The sequence below is a fragment of the Aythya fuligula genome, chromosome 22 (genome assembly GCF_009819795.1).
Source record: "Aythya fuligula isolate bAytFul2 chromosome 22, bAytFul2.pri, whole genome shotgun sequence".
Taxonomy (NCBI): domain Eukaryota; kingdom Metazoa; phylum Chordata; class Aves; order Anseriformes; family Anatidae; genus Aythya; species Aythya fuligula.
In genome coordinates, this window is record NC_045580.1 from 1,484,337 (window position 1) to 1,505,050 (window position 20,714).

The 20,714-nt window shown below is 43.0% G+C and overlaps 1 protein-coding gene across 3 annotated transcripts in view; it reads right to left on the bottom strand.

Moving 5' to 3' along the window:
- The window catches only part of ARHGAP32 (Rho GTPase activating protein 32), a 264,914-nt gene that overhangs the window by 122,714 nt on the left and 121,486 nt on the right, over positions 1-20,714 (bottom strand). For all 3 annotated transcript variants that reach the window (XM_032201829.1, XM_032201827.1, XM_032201828.1), the window contains one exon: positions 20,580-20,664. In XM_032201829.1, the coding sequence (XP_032057720.1) occupies positions 20,580-20,664 (85 nt within the window). The remainder of the gene's footprint in view (positions 1-20,579; positions 20,665-20,714) is intronic.

Sequence of the window (20,714 nt, forward strand, 5' to 3'; positions counted from 1 at the left end):
AAATCAAATTGCCATCGAACAACAGAGGGAATTAGCCAGAAGTGACATAATGGATTTTACCAAGACATCTCCTACTACCAACTACAGCACAACCCAAATCTGTATTTGCTCTCCCCACTGCCCTAAAGCTGCACTAAAGAGTTAACTGAGAATCTCCCTGGTTGCAGACCGAGCTCTGCTTCCGACACAAATTCCCATAAAATTGTGGTGCCCACCATTTACGAACTAGGAGCCAAAAAGAAAAACCCAGTCTGTCTCCAAAGGAAACCACCTTTAGTCACTGGTTAATTGACCCTGGTGACTGTAATAGCAGACATTTGGAAATAGGCACTTTGATACACAAAGCACACATGCCCGCTCTTGTGTTATTCGTTACACCACAGGCTATACGCAAAAAGGGAAAAGTAAATATTTTCCACATTACTGTTCAAAGCAAAACTAATTCAATGTAATGATGGGTTTCCATAGCCACTTTTGGTATTTCTGAAATACAGTAACTTCAGGGTTCGGATAGGATGCTGGCATGTTTGGGATGTTTTTTTAAAAACGCCACTGACCTTCCACCTATCTGCAAAGGAGCATTTTTCCAAGTTCACAGCCAAACTGAAGCATTTCAAACACTATGAATGGCTCCAGTTTTGTTGTTGTTGTTTGGCTCTGTGCTGATTAACACATGTAAATAAAGGCAGCTGGTGTTACCTCTCTCTATTTCCATTTCACACCCTATTAAAGTCTGATTTCACAATTAATTGAAACCAAAATGAGATTATTCAGAAATTAATCCTCTCTGGCAGCCTTTACTGTGCTGAGGTTTAGTCATTCATTACCTGGGGAGGCACAGACCCCCTCCCGGCAGTATTTAGAATTAAACATTTTGGATATCACACAGCGATACCAAAACTGGTGCTGGAACAGGACGCGTCTGCAAGCGCATCGCTGCTGTTACACACTTGTTGGAACAAGAGAGGGAAGGATTGCTCCGTCTCGCTGACAGAAAAGCCACGTTTTAATACGAGCAGAATTTAAAAGAGCCAACTAGGGGATCAAAATGTAAAGGAAGAACAACAGCACAAGGGATGAAGTCACATCAACAACAGGCCCAAAGACCAGAGAATTCAGATCCAAATGGCTTCCAGGTGGGTAGGGTTTGGGGTTCGAACTCAAACACGGATTCGTAATGACATTTCTTGAGTAATGAAGGTGCAACGGTAAAACACGCTGGATATACACACCTACCGACCACTGGACATGTTCTAAATGACAAAAAATAATTCCTGATGTGATTTAAGAAACACACACAAACGATACAAAATCAGCTTATGACCACAGAATGAGCTGATGGATGAACAGATGATGAGGATCACAGAATCACAGAATCATCTAGGTTGGAAGAGACCTCCAAGATCACCGAGTCCAACCTCTAACCTAACACTAACCAGTCCTCCACTAAACCATATCACTAAGCTCTACATCTAAACGTCTTTTAAACACCTCCAGGGATGGTGGATGTGCAAATTACCACCGTTTCTCCTGCCATTTCGCACTCCTCAGCCTCACCTCACTCCAAAAATGACCAACAATTGTAAAGATGAGACTTTTGAAAAGCAGCAGCTCATGGCACACAAGTACTGCTCCAGGCATCTCTCTGCACACACAGCTGCAGCTGTTTGGAGCCGCCTGGAGCTGGAAGTGAGGAGAAGACGACCACTGCCACCGGCCTGTGGAGCAGGAGAAGCCTGAACGCCCTCTGCACGCTAGGTGGCACCGCACTACAAATTATGGTGGGATTCGGCAATGATTCGGGTTCCTAAGAAAAATGAGTAAAATCATCTCCCGGCTCACGAGCCCCGTCCTTTGGAAGGCCGGCTCAGCACGGCCGCTGCGTTTCCAGGGCCAAGACAATGGGGACGGCTCCGTGTGAGGAACCAGCCGCTTGGCGGGGCCAGGCAAAAACAAGGAGACCCTTCAATTGAAGGGGCTCACTTATTTCTTTATTTATTCCAAAGAGAAGTGGCTTTACCACAGAACAAAGCCTCCTTTACGTTCGCTGGCTACTGCTGGACAGAACGGGGCCCTTACTTTGGCCGCTGCCCGTCGCTGTGCCCAAACCCAGCGCTGCCTCAGCGCCCGGGGCTGCCAGCACGGAAAAGCCTCTGGAAGGGGCCAGGAGTGGGATTGCTTCACACTCTTCGCCCATCATTTTTAAGCAGGCTCATTTTATATGCTGGCAACACATGTTAAGGGTAGAAACCATGTAGAACCTCTAACGTGGGCTTGTTAAAGTTATTGAGAAACGCCTTCATCCGTGGTCAAAAAAAGAGTAAGCCAATGAATACAATTTTTTTTTACAGCTCTGTAAGATACATGTACGTTTTATCTTCCTGCATATGGCATTTCATAAAACTGCTGACTTTCAAGGAAAGTGCATTAAAATCCCGGAGTTAGTTATGACTGCCTCTTCTGCTCGGAGCTCCAGAATCCATTAAATGCTGTGGGAGGTCAGTGACAGTTTCAGTCAGAGTCTACTTTTCCATTTGCTGGAAACAAGCATATTATTCCTCTGAGAGAACTGAAAATTGATACAGTCCTGTCATTGCAGGCTATTAGTCTCTTGCTCAGTTGCTTTTTTTTTTCTCCCCCACTAAATCAATATTCACTTTTTTTTCCCACACTGATAATAATCAGTCACTGGAAAAAATGCTTTAAATACCTGCAATCTCCTCAGGAGTTCTGGGAGAGGAGAAAGAATAAAAGCAGCCCCAAAAGCAATCATTTTATGGGAGGAAGAGCGCTGTGGCAATGAGAAGCCCAATTTGTTAATCTAGCCATTGATCCTGTCTCACTGCCACAGCTTTTTCCCTTACTCAGAGTGCAGAGAGGTTTCTACTATGATTTCTCACCTTCCTGTCATCCAAACAGAGTATTCATTTTGTTTTTAATACACAGGCCAAATGGAGAAGTGGGCTGGGCTGAGTAACATCACTTATTTACATTTACAGAGCAGCAGTAAGAAATGCATAAATAAGCCCAATTGCACAAAAATACTTCCACTGCAATTTCGTCATCAGAAACTTACTCAAAAGGATGAACAGACATGTCAGTGGGTAATAAGGCACCATCAAAACTTCTCTAAAAGCTTGGGAAACAGACTGTAAGCAAAACCAAACAAGTTTTGCACATCACTTTTACGCAAACCACATCTTTTCAAGCACAGATCTGCAGGACTAGGCTCAAGACAGAAAAGCTAAGAAGGGGAGAAATCAGTGTTAACTACAACCACATCTGAGAACTGCTTCCCCAGGAAAAGCATTATTTATTATCTGGCTAAATACCAACCTCTCTTGCTGACAAGACGAGCAGCAAATGAAAGAAAATAATCTCCCCTTAGCTGGAGGAGGAAGCGATAAAAGCTGAGGGGAAGCTTATTCTATTTCCTCCCATGACCCCAGAAGTGGGAAAGATCAACAACCACTCATCTTTACCAACCCGGCCGTGTGAAACCCGGTGCGTTTGGCATTTACTGTGCCTCCGCCCCCAGTTTTACATAAAGGTTACTCTACAACTACAGAACTCCCAGAGCTTTCAAACTAAGCCCATGACCTTTAGCTAGTTGCTCATTTCTTTGCTTCACTTCAGTTTGGGGGCGTGAGGGTGCGCACACAATTTTTGTGCACACATGCATGTGTGTACATCTGTGACAAAGGATGTTTAAAATTTTCACATCTTAAATCCTCCTCTCTCCTTTTTTTTTTAAACAAAGAAAACGAAAGTCCATGTTCCACAGCTGGATGCAGAGGCGCAGTGCACAACTCCCATATGTTTTAGATCACCACAGGCATTTCTATACAAAAACTTGAGCGAGTGCTAAAGCGTGGAATAGACTAGATGGAAGTATTTCCTCTCGACTACTCCTTTCTGGGAAAGGGGAGCTGGAAAATGACCAGAAGAGATACATGGACTAATTGATTTTCTGAAAAAGGAAAATTTTGCTAGGAGAAAAAACAAAAACTTCCCCCATTAGCCAGATGTTGCATAAAAAACTTCAGTCAGACTAAAAATATCTGGCTTTAACATGAAACTCCAAGGGGAATCACGATGCCTGTATTTATTGCACCTCTTCTTCTCTTCAAGTGCAAACACAACCACGTGCATGGTTCTTATTTTCTGCTGCTCACACACCTGCCCTGGGTTGCTACTGCTCCAGCGAGCGCCTTCCCACATCGCGGTCATCAGGAGTACACTGAGGGACTGAGGGACACACTGCACCCTCTACAAATTCCCTGATATCCCCAACTCCTTGTCTTTTGCAGAATGGGGTGTCCCAAGGTATCTGCAGGCTTTAGGCAATGTACAACTCAGACTAGCACACAGAATTCAAAATACAGCTGCCAAGTAACTAAGCAGTTGTATGAGGTCTAAGGCACCTCATATACTGGGGGAAAAAAAAAGTTTACTATATTGCACCTTACCTACTCTGAAAAATAAATATTGCCCAAATTCAAACATTTATACTAGTTGTAGAATGAGAACACGTAAGTTAAGACAAGGCACTGAAAAAGCCCTCCCTCCCACACTCCTACTGCATTTTAAATAAGATTTTATAGTATGCTGCAATTACACGGTTAATGACACAGTCAGACCTTGTGTAGGAGGCACTGTATTTCTGATGAAAACAATCAATGACATTTACAGGAGCTAGGTGACTTGAAGAACTTATCCTCAGCCCCTGGAAGAAGTTTTCCAGAGTACAACCATGAGGTCACTCTCGTGGCCATCAGCACTTGCACAGCATCATGACAATGTTGGGAAGGACAAAGGAGAGAGGCAAGGCCAGTCTCTGTCCTCTGCCACATCTGGTAAACATGAAGGCTCTATTAACTCTGATAGGGAAAGCTGTGTTAGTATCTTTATCATCAGTATTACCACCCTTCCTACCAAAATGGAAATGCTAAAACCTTGATAGAGGTCCACATAGGTACAGATCTGTAGGTACCATTATTCCAACAAGACACACGAATGCCCTAAAACCAGTGGGTTGTTTTACTGTTATCTCAGCCAAATCAATGAGGAAAATCTCTAAGAAGTCTGAAAATTAGATGTTTCATCTCAGGTTAACATAACCGGCTCTCAGAAAGTGCCTACCACTTCATCTATAAGGTTTCAGCCTCAATAATTCTAGCCAAAGGCACTACTCAGCAGACAGAAAGCTGGTGTAATGCAGTCATTAAAATGAAATAGGTGACACTACTGTCATCCATTTTCAGTTCTGAAAATAATGAGTTGGAAAAAAGATCAAGATAATCATGTTAAAGTCTTAAGCAATTATGTGAGAAACTCAAGTTTCTTTAAACAAACAGATTTCTTCGCTCTCTTTGAGAAAGGCTTGAAGATACGTGTGTACCCTTATGGCAGACAAACACCTAGCTAATAATGAGACCTACTTTGAAATTACCACAACTTTTAATCTAATTATATGATTGGGTTTGATATTATTTCTGGGAGATGCTGTTTTAGAAGGACTAGAGCTTTCAGCCCAGGAAAAGCAAACACATTATGCCGCACTGAAAAGCAGCCCATCCTCTTAAATATTAATTGCAACCTTATGGCTAACAAAAAGAAAGAGGAGTATTTTATTCTATATATTTTCTGGGTCTTGTAGCTGAAGAAGAATTCCTGCTAAACAGACAAGCTTCACTAGGATGTGAAGCTCTTAGTTCACTACATAAGCCCTGCCCAGTATGGTCTTACTTGCATTGAGGTCAAACGGACTGTCCTCGTGAGTAAAGGACTGACCGCAGTAGAGAGATGCCAGGCAAGTAAGAGAAATCCTTTCCTGCTATCCTGAGGCTGTCCCCAGAGCTGCTGAGGCACCTCAGAGATCTGCCAGGTGGGGAGGAACCACACGGTCCAGTCCCAACTGAAAACCAGCGTGTGATCACAGAAATACAGACGGCATCGTGAAGCACAACAGCGGAGTGCAAGCCAGCCTTCGACATTTCATGTCACTCGAGACCATGACCACTTCAATGCTGTTTTTTTTCCAGTGCTTCTATGAAATGGATTGCAAACTTACAGTGGCCAACTGGAAATCGTGAGGCTGTATTTTCCAGACTGCAAGCACACACAGGAATTACCCCATTACTTGCCTGCCACGGATTATTTATGTCATGGGGCAAAGCAGTATATCACATGCATTTCCAAAATCCCAGGGGAGGAAGAAAAATGCTTTTGCAGATAAAAGAATGCACCTTCTGTATGTTGACTTGGTAAAGGGCAGCAAGGACAGTAAAGCAAAATGCCTTCTATCCATGGTATTACAGAAATAATCTTGGAAAAGCTCTATAAATAGGATTATTTTTATTTTTATGAAATGTTTCATAAAACTTATCTTGTGGGCATTTTTTGTTTATTTGTTTGTTTTTGATCCATGTCTCAAAACCTTAATCGGCTGTCTCCAATAGAGTAAACTTCGAAAGTTACAAATACAGGAAAACTCCATAAAAGTTCATGGATCTAAAAACCACAGATTTTCACTCTAGAAAACACCACTAAAATGCCAGAGGCAGAAGATAAGGCAACAAAGATTTGAAAAGAAAATTTTAACCTTTAAATTTCCCAGATGACAGATCAGGGAAGGTGGTTTTTGAACAACTTGGGTCACACTGGAACCAGGTGTACACCTTGCAGGCTCCACCTGAGATCTCCCCACTCGAATCGCGAAGCTGAGTTTCCAGTTCTGCATTCTCCAAAGAGAAAAGCTTTTGGTTTAACTTTGCCACTGTGTACTCTTTGAAAGCTCCTAAGAAGTTTGCTCTTCTGACACACTTGTTCTCTGGATTTCTGCAGACCTCCAGGAGATGGGCTGTTATGATTCAGCTCTGCCTGACGTTGATGAAGACAACCACGAGGATAAGAATAATAGCATCAACCACTCTGATATGGCACCCCTGAGGCCACCCAGCATTGCAGGGGACTCGGTTCCTCCAAGCGGGTGACGTGATGCTCATCGCCCTGTGCCCAACTGCCCGGCCCCACAGCCGGAGGCGAATGGTTTGTGGTGGCAGTGACAGACTCGCATGGGAAGCACTGCCACGTGCAGGAGAGCAAGGAGCAGAGCAATTCCAGCAGACAGCCCCCCACAGCTCCAAATTGTGGACAAACAAAGAATTCAAAGTCTTATTTCACTGTATTATCCTGGCAGTTCTGTTAAGCTTTGTATGAAGAACTTCTTAGTTTCCAAAAGAAAACAGTGAATTGTCAGCAACTGGGAGTAGAACAAACACTCACCTACAGAAAGCTCTGATGCAATAGCTTGTCTAAATGAGCACACACAAGATGTAAAATGCTACAGGCCTTCCAATAACTCAGACTGTCTACAGCCACTGAAGTGAGTGTATTTAAATGAACGGATTTCTGTCTGGGGAACACTGGAGTGTGCACATGCAGCACACCTGACAGTGCAGGGCTTATATGTAATCCATGCTGTAGTCCTTTTGGAATTCAAGGACACGTTATGGTAGCAATGAGATTTAGTATTACTGATGCAGATATAGTTTGTTTTACAGTGGTGGTTTTAGCCTTAATCTGATCACAGCAACTTGCAAGAAAAATACACCCCTAACTGTAGCAGAAAGTACAGTACATCACCACATCCAAGGTGATTTTCAAAGGAAATCTAAAAAGTGTATCCATTTGATACACAAGAACTGGTAGAGTACATCGGTACTTTGTTGTTAAAAATGGAAGTTAGCCCCCTCTCCTTTTTATTTGTATTTTTATTTTTTTTTTAAATCTAATAGAAAAGTGAAACATTATTTTTTTCAGGACTGTCTCTAGAAGAGTCAATGTATGACCCAAGTTCTTGTCTTAATGACATTAGGCACACGTCAAACCAAGCTGAGAGGGGAAAAGCAACACTTGACTCTTGAAAAAAAACACACCAGCAAATACTTGAGGTTTGGTTTTAAATCAAAACATCCTACACAAACCTGGCAGAGATGACAACCTCACTGCTTTCTTTCAATTAAAGGATAATAAAAAAAAGTTTAACAAACTCTGACAGCACCACTGAAACTTCTGTTAAAATCAGTTCGGAACACACTTTGCATCTCAGCTATTCCTAAGCAACCAAAGAAATGACAGATGGATTCAGAAAATTAATATACAATAGACTTGGGGGAAAGGGGAGAAACAAGCAAAGGAACACCTATTTTAACATAATTCACATTTCACTGCTTGTAGGAATTGTTTCATCTGCATCTTACAAAGCATCCAAATCAAAGGAGACTCAAAATATGAAAATACCAGGTAAACTAACCCTGAAAAACAGCCCAACAAAAAAGTTTTAGAGGAGAAGTGCAGCAGCATATTTACTGAGTGCAGCCTGACCTCAGGAAGTGCAACTTCCGTTACACAACGTGGATTTATTCTTGATCACAGCTCCCCTTTGGAATACCCCGGCAGTTCAAAAGCACCTCAGAGCAGTACAGATTTAATTGCAGAGTAAACTTAATGCACACAAGAGGAAACACTGTGAGCACAAATGCCTCTGACATCTGACTTTCACCCTTTTTCATGGGACGAGACTTGCACAGGCAGAAGGTGATTCTGATTTTGTCTAAGACCCGAAAGGGAAGCAATGTGAAGATCGTGCTCATCTTTTTCCTGAAGAATGACACCACAGCTAAGTGCCCCCCATTGGTTACACCAGGACCTGGGGCACTTCTGAATTCCTTGGCCATCGTGCCCACGGCACAACTGGCGCTGGAGTACTACAGAAGAAATACTTTAGAAGGAAGAGCATCGTTTACTGAAATTGCCAAGATCAAGGCCAAAACAAGAAATTTCCAGGTCAAAATACTGACCAACCCCAGCACAGCTTTACCTGACTTTTGAAAAGATCACAGCCAAAGCTATGGCCATAATTAGGTAAGTTCCTAATTAGCAGACTTCAAAAATCAGTTGCAATTACAAGCTCCTATTATTTTTTGGTCTCTCTGGGCGTGAATAGTAATTATGGGTAATTAATCTTAAAAATATCTCACTGCTCAAGAAGAGCTCCCAGCAGCACAGCAGGCAACGAAGGACAAGGCACCATCTTAGAGGTAAGAAAGGCTTAGAGTCCTCTCTTGTTAAAAAAAGAATGGGGCAGTATGAGACCTGCTTTTAATTGAAGGTTTCCTGTTAAAAAGTTCCTACTTAACTTACTCCTGAGAAATCTTCAAGTCTGATGCAACCTTCCTCTTCTCTAAAAAAGCAGAAATCAAGCAGACAAACCCCTTCAAGTAGTACACAAATATTCATACAATGAGAAGTTACCAACCTGTGTCTTCTCCCACAGCAACCAAATTCAGATTAAAATCCTCTATTTTCCCTTCAGAACGCAAAGCAACAACAAAGACCCCGCAGCACAGACTTTGGTGTTTGCTTGCAGTGAGAGTTTATCTTCCTTTTTTAATGTAGAACTCTAGGATTTGTTTTTTTCTTTAAAACCTGAAAATAACCTAATGTTTTACCTGTTTTTTTTAATGGCAGGCTTGAAGGCCTCAGCCATACCTGGCCCGATCTCTAACTGCTGCCTGAGAGGAGACGCCAGAAGGAGAAGCGCGGTATGGCAGAGATGATCCTTTTGTTAATTGTTCGTTGGTTTTAGGGGGCAGCAGGCAGGGAGGTGGGCAGCAGCACGTGTGCTCTTCACAGCATGAACATGACCAGAGGCATTTGTGCTCGGAGCTCTCCCTTCCTATGACACGTCTGAGCGGGAAGTGACTTTACACGTGAAAAGCTACACCTAATGGCAAGCAAACCACAGCACGGATACAGAAATAATGATAATCTTGCAGATCAGTAACAGGAAAAATACAATAATAATAATTCAAAACCAAAAAGGTATCCTCATAATCTGAGACCTCGGACATAAAACTCCTTTTCATCTTTGCAGATAATTTTTAAACCTTTTAAAAAACAAAAGATGTCTTTGTCCTTGATGGCTTCTCACTGACGTTATTCCGAACAGTGCAGGTATGTATTTCATCCTCTGCACATCTTCAGTTGCGGTGATGTCTTTATAACCAATGCAATATTCGGACACCTCTAAGAGGCTGGATGTGCTTTCCCACTTCCCGCCACCCAACCAGAACTTGTGTTTGGGTCTTTATTAGCAGCCTGCAAATCCTTTAGACAGGAGAGGCAGAAGGAAAATATTCACAGCTCTGTGAGGGACAAAAACTTCTCTGTGCCCTCTGATTCAGCAGCAACACAAACCAGCTCTAAAAAGATCTTCTGCTTAGTTTGAACTCTACTTAGTTTAAAGTAACTAGGAAGTGATGGATAAAGGGAGGCTTGGCAGAGCTGGAAGAAATGCAGACCATGTACTGGGGGAAATAAAAACCAGCAGAGCTTGTCCCGGGTGTTCTCAAAGTGCGTATCACAGCTCTGGTGCTACTGCTAAAATGCATTAATAATTCAAAACGCATGCACTAGAGTAAGAGGTCACTTCTCCGAGAAGAGTTTCCAAACCCAATCTAACTTTTATTTCATTTTAAAACAGATGGCAAGGCCTGGCGTTAAAACAAACCTTGAGCCACAAGAGAAGTCGCATGGAAGTGGGCTCTGAACCCGGATCTGATGCTTCTTGAGCCTTACACTTAGGGCTAAAGAAGCCTGAGTTCCCCTCACCTGAACAAGGCAGCACCCTTGTCCCGATATGACGCTTCTTCTTTCATGCAAATCCTTCCTAACCCAAGGCTCCAGCTCCCACTGGCATCTGTGTTCATTCCAGGATTGCTGCACCTATAATTACTGTGGGACTCAGCACATACACAGTTTGTCAATAATTTACTAGCTTTTAAAAGTAAAATCCTGGATTCACACTGTAAAAATAACAGAAGTTGTTTTGGTTGTTTGAATACTTCAAGCTGGTAAATGGGAACTTGGTCCAAAATCAGTCACTTTAAAGACTGAATGTTTTGACATGTCATATTTGCAATAAATAAGTTTAACACCCAAGCTCTGTAAAGAGCAATTACACAGCTGCACTGAATTTCAAGGTAACTCACGAGAATTTTTGTTAGTATCTAAACATAAATTGGCAGGACCAGACAACATCACCTACCCCAAGAATGAGATTTTCTAGAAGGCAACTTGTTTTATAACCACATTTATAAGCTTCATCATTCTTCCAATAGAACCGGATTAATTTTAGGGCAGGTTCACGGATCCTGAGCATACATAAAGCATACAGCACTATACATCTTCATTTCCAACTTGCTATAATACTGGGTTTGCTGCTATCTATTAAGCAACAGTCTTTCCTCTGAATTATTACTGACATAATTCTGAGCATGATGGTGCCAAAAGCTCGCTCTGCAGTTAGAGGTGTGAGCTCTGACTGCAACTCACAAACCAGTCCCCAGTCATTCAGAAAAACACTTGATGGGGCTTTAAACATTTGCATGCAGGCCTAAACAAGCTTCTCATAAAAGCTCCTTCTGGGAAATATAGGAGAGGTCTTGCACCTTAAAAATATGTCCCATAGCAAGTTATTTAGTTACTATTAATGGTTCTTTAATTCATATGGTAGAAGGATGGAAAGAAGAAAAAACAGATACTAAAATCAAAGTTTCTTCAGTTATTTTAAAGAGAAATTTTTAAAAACTACACTTTAGGAGAATGAATCTTGAAGAGGATGTGCAAGCATCATGAGCTTCTTCCTTCAAGTATTTTATAAATCAAATAAAATAAAAACAAACAAACCCAAACCACAAGTGCACTGCTAAACTGCTTCAACATGATGTTTAATGGTAGCATTCAATTTTATACTGCTTTGCCAGGAAAACAACCTGAATTTGCAGGTTTTGTTGACACAATAGCCAGAAATGAAAAGGCAGAGGAAATAAGGAATTGATATCTCTGGAATACTCACCAGAGATCAAAGAGCTTTTTGGTATGGATGCCCAGGAGGAAACAGAAGCCTCCATTTTCCACACACACACCACAGCAAGGGATAAAATAACAGAACTATCAAAGTCTACAAACATGTTTAAATGCCTCCTAGACATTATAATGGAACGCGTGGGTGAGAATATGTGCCTGTGTGCACGCTTACCCATTTAAAACGAAAAATCTGTCTGAACCCAGACCCTTGGGAAAGTTTAGGTTCACGGGAAATCTTCTGCACAAATCTGTCTCTGTTGCAAGTAAAACAAACAAGAAAACTTGGGTCTCAGCGTAGCAGATCTAGAAACATCCTCTGTGGTACACGTACAGCTATGTGTGTTGCATTAAGAGTCCTGTCACAGTACAGCAAACATTTTCACGTGTAGTATGCAAACACCATTAGTTCAAGTGCTTTCTTCTACATTTTCTTGCCGTTCAGGGTAGACCATCAAAGTTTGAGAGCAGCAACAAGCTTTTCCTTGAGCACTCAAAGACAACTCTTCTCTGATTTTATAACGAGAGAACAAGCTTGATTTTGCCATGCCGCATGCTACATTACTGAGAGAAGCAGGTGGGGAAGCAGCGCTGATTTTCCAGGTCTGGAACCCAGCTGGAAAGCAGATCGCACAAGGAGCTCCACAGAGCTCCTGGACACACGGTGTGTCTGGCAACACAGCCACAGCACGCCTGGGATGCTCAGATGAATGGGGCAAGGGATCTCCTCACAAGCAGCCCTCGCCTCCTTCCACCCACACATCTCAGCCAGGACACGAAGACAAACACTTATAGCTACAGCTCGCAGGCACCCACATTCCACTGGGATGCTGATTAATGAATAAATGAACAAACAGCTTCCTAATTCGCAGCCCAACTTCCTACCCCTGAGCTGCCAACACTGCCATCAAACAATCTCAAGATGTGGCCCCCAAGCACAAACGAAACAAATTTCCCTTTTTGTAAGCAGGCACAGTGAACACAACACGTAAATGGTCCAAATGGTATTTGGTACTGGCATGACAAACCTCCACATATAAAACCACACCTCTACTTCTAGAAATCCCAGGGATTGTACTGATACCAAGTTTCTAGCTGTTAAAACCACACAGGCTCAGCATGCTTGCAGATCTGTGAGCACAACACAAGGTTCATTTAAACATTTCTCTTGTTAGCAGCACGGCTTATTGTGTATAAAACAAAGAGGTTTAATCCTCTTTCAGCCTATGAAACACTAGTGAAATAGGGATTACTTTTCTGGAGCACATGGATTCCTTTTAAATTTTTAATATATTTTAATTATACGTATAATACATCTGTGTTTTTTTCAGGTCATTAAACCTGAGGGAAGAAAAATTTTCCAACAACTCTGCTCCAGTTACTAATTAAAACAATTTTTTTTACAGTTCTGTGACATGCTGCTAAAGATGATTTATGATGGTGGCAAACGGCAAGGGGTCAACGCCAGAGCTAACAGCTGGGCTTATTATGGTCACTTTTAAGACTTACTCATGTCATCAAATAGCCACTATGCACCAGTAAAGACAAAAATCCACAAACAAGTTTGCTATATTTTCAGCGTTAAATGCAGGGGGAGTAAAAAGTAACCTGGGTTCCTGCAGGAGGTCACCGTTTTCAAATGTGAGTGCTAGAAATCCTCAGCTGCAAAGAAGAGCCAAGGGCACAGAGACTTCCCTGAAACCACCCTGGCCTGCCGGTCCTCAGCACATCGCCTGCCTCAAGGTATTTAAGTCAAAGAAAATGCTTATCCAAATTTGCACGGTTATTTTCTAATGTTACAATCAGACAGAGCAGAAACACACCAGGTGAGCAATGCTCAGACCCTCGGAGTGCCCTCGCTTTGCCATTTGACACAGCTGGGCTCTGCTCTGGTGAAGCACACCCAGAGGAGACACGAGTCGTCCCATACAAATGTTCAAAAGCACCCAGAGGCAAAAGGAGAAAAAAGTAACAACAATACTAATTCAACGGAATTAACAGGTACAATCTCATTTGCTTTTAACAATAATTTGCAGGTTATAGTCTATCCTTCTATTTATATACTTTGATGATGATGAGCTTGAAATAAAAGACGTAAAAATAAATTCCTTTCAATTTCCTTAGAATAAAGGAAATCTGACAGAGCTCATCTAAAGAAAGACCGAGAGGAAAAAAACCTTTCCTCCCTATGAAAGGCAATTCAATAACCAGCCAGCTGAGCAATGGCAGACAAATTAGCTTTTGCTTTTTAAAAAAGATAAAACAGATTTATAAAGTCATCGTTCCGGTAACCGCCAGCCAAGGGGAGGAAGGAGTGCAACAAGATGCTGATCCCCTCGTTAGCCTTGAAATTACCTCCTGACAGTTTTTTTTTAGCAGGTTTTACAGAGTGGTAGACAATTTATGTGAACCCTGCCTGTTGAAGAGAGCTCACTAACAAGGCTGTTAGCTTGCTCTACAGCCAGCAACAACCGTAAAACAAGTACTGAGCGTGCCAGCAGCTGTAGTGAGGCATCGTGGAGAGAGATCAACGCTTCCACACGTGAAGTCATCCTCCCACTTTAAAATCCACGCTGGAAGAAAACCAAACAAGCTGGAATTTCACAGGTGTGTTCTTGTTCCAGGGAGGAATTTTTCTGAGTGGCAAGCTGGATGCAGAACCGGGAAGCAGAAGATTCCAAAAACTGAGGTGAACTTACTTGAATATTTTCCTCACTTTTTTGGCATTGAGAAGCTTCGCCTAGAGACTCCAAATTTTAGAAATCTGTTGATCTTGGCTGTAGACTGTGCCAATTTTAAGGGAGTTGTGGCTGGAGTTATTAAGTTAATAGAAGCAGTTTCCACATTATGAACATCGTTGTTTTTCTATACCCATGTCCTTAAGAGCAGCCCTTGCAACATCTCCCCCTTCCACTTAGAAGGTGATGGTAAAGAAACCATACGGAAAAGGCAGTCAGAAGGAGGGGCCCTTGCTCTGCAGAAGGGGACACAACTTGCCAGAACAAGGGAACAGGCACAGGGAGAGAGTGACAGCACCCACAGATGGAAGGCAGGCTAAAATGGAGCACCATGTAGTATTCAGTGTGGTATACCATGCCATAACCACTCAGATGTTTTTAAAGACCAAGCAAAACCAAGCAAAATTATTTTTCACAGCATGAACACACAGCAAAAATCAGGTCAGTTTGGGGGATTTTATTATGCACTTCCATCTTTTCAAGGGAACGAGTCAGGCAGGGAGGACTGCTATTTAATGTTTCACTTTTTTAAATAAATACTTTTTCCCTCTTTAAACACTTCACAAATGGGTGGAATAAATGAAGACATTCTAGCCTGCAGCTGGTCATGACAGCCAAGATGCTGAAATTGCCATGCCCACAGGAGAGCTGAGGCTTCCTCCACCGGCGGCAGGGCACAGGCTTCGTTTCCAATCATGGCTGGAAGGAGATGGGAGCTGTCTGACCCCACACAGACACAGGTCAGGGAGCACTGACATTCCTGTTGCTTCTGGTTGATCTGTGCAAAGATGTTTCGGCCTTTAGTCATTGACGAAACATGTTAAAGCACCCCAGTTAGCTCCAGAGGAGGGCATCTGGGCAGGCTTTCCCAGTTTTGTTTCCTTTACAATCCATCACAGGAAAGAAAATAAATTTGTATGATTAATAGATGGAGACCTTCACAAGCACACTTCCCCTCCCCACCCTCTTCCCCACAGAATTATTAAATAGAAGAAAAAAAAAGACAAATCACCAGAAGAGGAAGACCCCCCAAAACATCTTCTCAACAGACTTTGTTGATAAAAGGCATCAGAAAATTGAACTGCTCTTTGCAATGCTTCTAACTCTTAAGACACGACAGGAGAATGCAATTACAGATGCAAACCACAGCCACCATTGAAATGCAGCCCAGCGTCTTGGCTGGAAGGCTGCTGCTTGCCAAAGGCATTCAAACAGCAAACAATGTGCTGAGCTGCAGCAGGAATTCCTGGCAGCTGATGCCTCCACCGGCGGAAGTGATTCTGCTTCAAATACTTCCTTTACCACTGATAACACGCTCCTATCACTTGCAATGCCAGGGCTTAACAGATAAGGAGGAGAGGATCTTCCATGCGCCGTAATCCAGTCCTGTTCTGACGGGGTTTTATTTTTAGAAGGCAGCTACACAAACACAACCACAGCAAGACAGAGACCATGCTGTGCGAAGGGGTAAATCCGTGCCAAAGGCAAGATAGCTGAAGCGATATGAATGTGCATTACAGCACTTTCTCTGCTTTACTGATTATTTGCTCCCTGAAAAACCCCTATCACCTGGGAAGCGGAGAATTCATCAGCTCTCATATTCCATTACTAAAATCTTCTCAACTGAAGATAATTCCTTAATTGTTTCACGTGAAGACAAAGTCTTTATTTCTGGCAGACAGTAAAGACACTTGGCGAATACCTGGCCACTGTTTCTCCTGTTCGTATTAATGGCCCAGAGAGGGGCTTGAGGGGCAGGATGTTTGGTGCACCAGGAACTGGCCGGACGGCTGCATCCGGAGAGCTGTGGTCGACAGCCCGATGTCCAGGAGATCAGCAACGAGTGGTGTCCCTCAGCGGTCCATGCTGGGACCGGTGCTCTTCAATATCTTTATTATTGACAAAAACAGCACATTTGTGGATGACACCAGGCTTAGTGGTGCAGCTGATGCAACAGAAGGAAGGGATGCCATCCAGATGGACCCAGATGGGCATGAGAAACAGGTCCACACGAACCTCATGAAGTTCAACAGGGCAAGGGCAAGGTCCTGCACCTGGGTCAGGGCGTCCCAAGCACCAGAACAGGCTGGGGGATGACTGGATTGAGAGCAGCCCTGAGGAGAAGGACTTGGGCACACTGGTGGATGAGAAGTTGGACAGGAGCTGTCAATGCGCGCTCACAGCCCAGAGCGCACACTGACATACCCTGGGATGCACCAAAAGCAGTGAGGCCAGAAGTACAAGGGAGGGGATTCTCCCCCTCTAGCACACTGAAATCACGTTTAAATTTAAGAGGCTACCTGTGAAACTGCTTCTGAGCATGCTATGTCACATTGGGATGATTTAGGCACTTCTGAAGTTAAGCACGCAGTGAGGTTTCCTGCCTACCTGTACTCTGAAATGTCAGTGTAAGAAGACCTGAAAGAGGCACTGAGGACTTCCAACCCTGTATTTTAGTGCTTAACTGAACATTAGGATACTCTGTACAGCAATACCTGCATAAGCAATGTCTACTTTGTATATTAATTGGTTGGATTTGGATGTTCTACAGACAGGAGAGGCATCACAGATGGACGTTAGCCAAGAGCTGTGGAAAGGCAGAGCAGACCTTAAGAGTGAAGGCAGGCAGCAGAACCAAACTAACCAACGCTGAGTAATCACAGCCTAGCTGTGGCCTAATAACATCTAATTTGGGGGACACAGACCACAGAGGGCTGAACCACAGTTCTGTTCCTGCAACAAAGCTCTTAAATACTCACCCGGTATCAGACTAAAACAAACGGTCAGTGCAGAACCTGGCTTTTCGTCATAAAGTTAAAAATGATACGTGCATGAAAAATAAATGCAGTAATAAATGTGAAGTATTTCAGCAGAATACCAGTGGATTTCTGGCACTGATGCAATTTGTAAAGCCCATCCTGTAACTGCAGCTTTGACAGCAGCTACCTTTGTCATGAATACAGCTTTTGCCTGGTAAACCAGAAATTTCCTGCCCATGCAACACGCGTCTTGCTGGCCAGACACAGATAAGGGTAAAATATGTGGCTGTTGAAAGCAGTGTACCAGAACATCTCTGAAGAGAAAAGCCTCCCAAAATGCACCTAGTTTTGTTAGCACAGTGCTAGGAGGAGAACAAACCCCTTTTTATACGTCTCGAAGTTAATTTAAAACGATCTCATGAGGTGAAATGCCAAGATATTAATACCAATTGCAGCATGAGACCATATTACAAGTGACATAAACGTTACAAAACAATCTGAAATTTGGCCAGGCTGTTAATAGACAGCATTACACAATTACTGACACAGCCAGATAATGCTGCATTTCTACTATGCAAATTTTTAACAGTGAATAGATTTTGAAAGGAGTTTACACCCACTACCCCCTCAGATGCAACTTGGTAATTCGCTATTAGGTGCCAAGCTGTCAATTACAAGTCACTTCATCCTACTGCTATTCTCTAGTCTACTTTGTTATCACAAAGGAGCCACCAATGAAAGCCACTCGATTAAAATGTATGAGCCCTATATGAACCTATTTTTAAGACTGTAAACTAATACTGCTGTTGTATTAATAGCTTGCATTTATTTTGCCATTAATACTGGTCTTCTCCTCCTAAGGAAATACTGTAATGCTCTGTTCTTCCCTATGTCAGGAGCAGAGCTCTGTTCTTATGATATTTTTATCCCTATTAAAAAGAAACCACACCGTGGGAATCTATCAGGAATCTTGCTTAGAAAAGGGGAAGAACAAGAGGCACGGAGCTGGTATTTAGGGCCTGATTCACCTTGTTTAAGCACTTATTTGGCTTTAGGCACACAAACAGCAAAGAGCACATTTGGGTGAGTAAGGCTTCAGTTCTGTGTAGGGCTTCTCAGAGGCAGCAGAAAAGACACAACTGGCTGCTCCCAACACATCCCATCACCAGTGCCTCCCGCGCGGCTGTTGACCATCCTTCTGACTCTGTGGCACAGACACTGAGATAGAGCTGAACACCCAGGACTGCTTTTTCTTCCCCTGCTATCCCTCCCCAGGTATTTCAGCCAGACACTGCTCTGGTTACAGCCGCTGGTGTCCTGCCTTGTGCCAGGGGTAACGCAGAGCACACCTGAGCAGGGCCACAGGAAGCTGCAGACAGCACCAGACTGCACCAGCTCTTGCTTGTGCAAACTGCCCACCAGCACATGCTTTGCACAGCAACGTGAAGAAAATCTGTAAAGAACATATTCTGGGATTTTATTTCTGCAATTGGTTTCTCCCTCTTGAGAACACACAACTCAGCACATCAACCATACAGGTACCCACTGCCCTCCTTAAAAGATGCCAAGAAATGCTTAACACCACAAAATAAATGATTTGTCTTCAAAATCCTTTAAATACTAGCAACAGGCAAAGGTTGTAATCTCTCTGCAGCATGCACATGGCACTGGAGGTCTGCTAATGCACCCACCTCTCTGACTGATGGAGAGGAGAACTCAGGATCGCAGAATGCCAAAACCATCCCCGTGTGTACAGAAACCTGCTCAACACCTACTCCACATAAAACCTCTCCCTGAAATGACTGAAAGATCTGTGATGTCAACTCAGAAAATTACCAGGAGACAAAAATAGGGATGGAGATTAGTCACACTATTCCTATAGACAGGAACTGAAAGAAGCAGAGCTTTGCTTCAGAAGCCCGAGGATTGCTGTGAGTCAGCAGCCCCCTCCCAGAGACCTGACAAAGCACTGAGCTCTTTGCTCTGGTGTCCTCCTGAGGCCACTGCTTTGTCTAACTCACCGAGCCTTGGGGACATCTGGGGATAGTACCTCTCTCCTTCTTTTTTGTTTCAGCCACAATCATTACCTTAACTGCGAAAGAACAGGGTTTTGTGCTTCTCAGGTAAGACTGGAAAGCTTTTGGGGGGTGGAACAGAATGTATCACAGCTGAAATGGTTCTTTTGAGTCAGCAATGTGAATTTCTACGTAACTACTGTATGTGCACGTGTCTTGCAACATATGTGCAGCCCCTGCTCAGTATAGTGGATCTACTTAGAGCCATGAAGTGTGAGTAACAGTACATAGGAATCCTGAACAGGACCTGAATTCCAGAGCACACCTTCTCAGTCAGAATTTAAGGACAGAAAAAAAAGGGTGCATAATTCTGTTTGCAAAACTGTCAGGTGCAGAAACATGAAAAGCTGTAAATAATTCACTGTATTACAGGAAATGTTTTACAAATGAAAAGGTTGTAACCTCTTTTTGGCTACAAGGCTGGCAGATGCTGGAGGCATTCCTGTTTCTGAAAGTGCAGCACAAGATGTGCCCTATTTATGAGAAACTAGCAGTGACTCTTGGTTTTCAACCCTCCCCGGTACTCCTCAATGAAAAATGCATCTGCCTATGTTTCTGATGGATGGCTCACAAAGGAATAAAGCCTGCACACTTCTAGAAATGCAACTCAGGCTGACTAGCAGTTTCTTGCATTCTGATGACACAGCTGCTGCAGTGCACAATGCAGAGCTCGGATAACACGAAGAGAATCAGTAAATTTGAATTAACATTTTATATTTACATAAATACATGCACAACACAGTTGTTTAAAAATACACACACAAGCTAAAAAATATGCATGCAGTTACTACAGACAGCTCAATAATGCATGTTTAATGGAGTCTTAAAACCGTGACATCAGCCAAATCCTGTGGAAATAAAATCCTCTCCAGCCTCAAAGGGGTGGCCACACAGCTGAGGACAGCTTCTGGCCCTGAACACAGAAGCAACTGCAAAGAAAGAGATGCTATTGCTTTAACTTCCTATTACTAACATTTCACAATAAACTGAATAAACCTCAGTGGAGCTTCCCCCAGCAGGTTAGTTGGTAGCCAGACAAACATGGCTTTTGTATGTAAAAGAAAACTGAAACTCACCTGTATGTTGCCAAAGTCCACATTTTCGTAATGGAAATGCGCACATTCAGCCATCTTCGGAAAATGACCTTTTGTAAAGGATAACCTGAAGCACATCAAAAGCACACCATAAGATGCAAATCACTGACACCATGC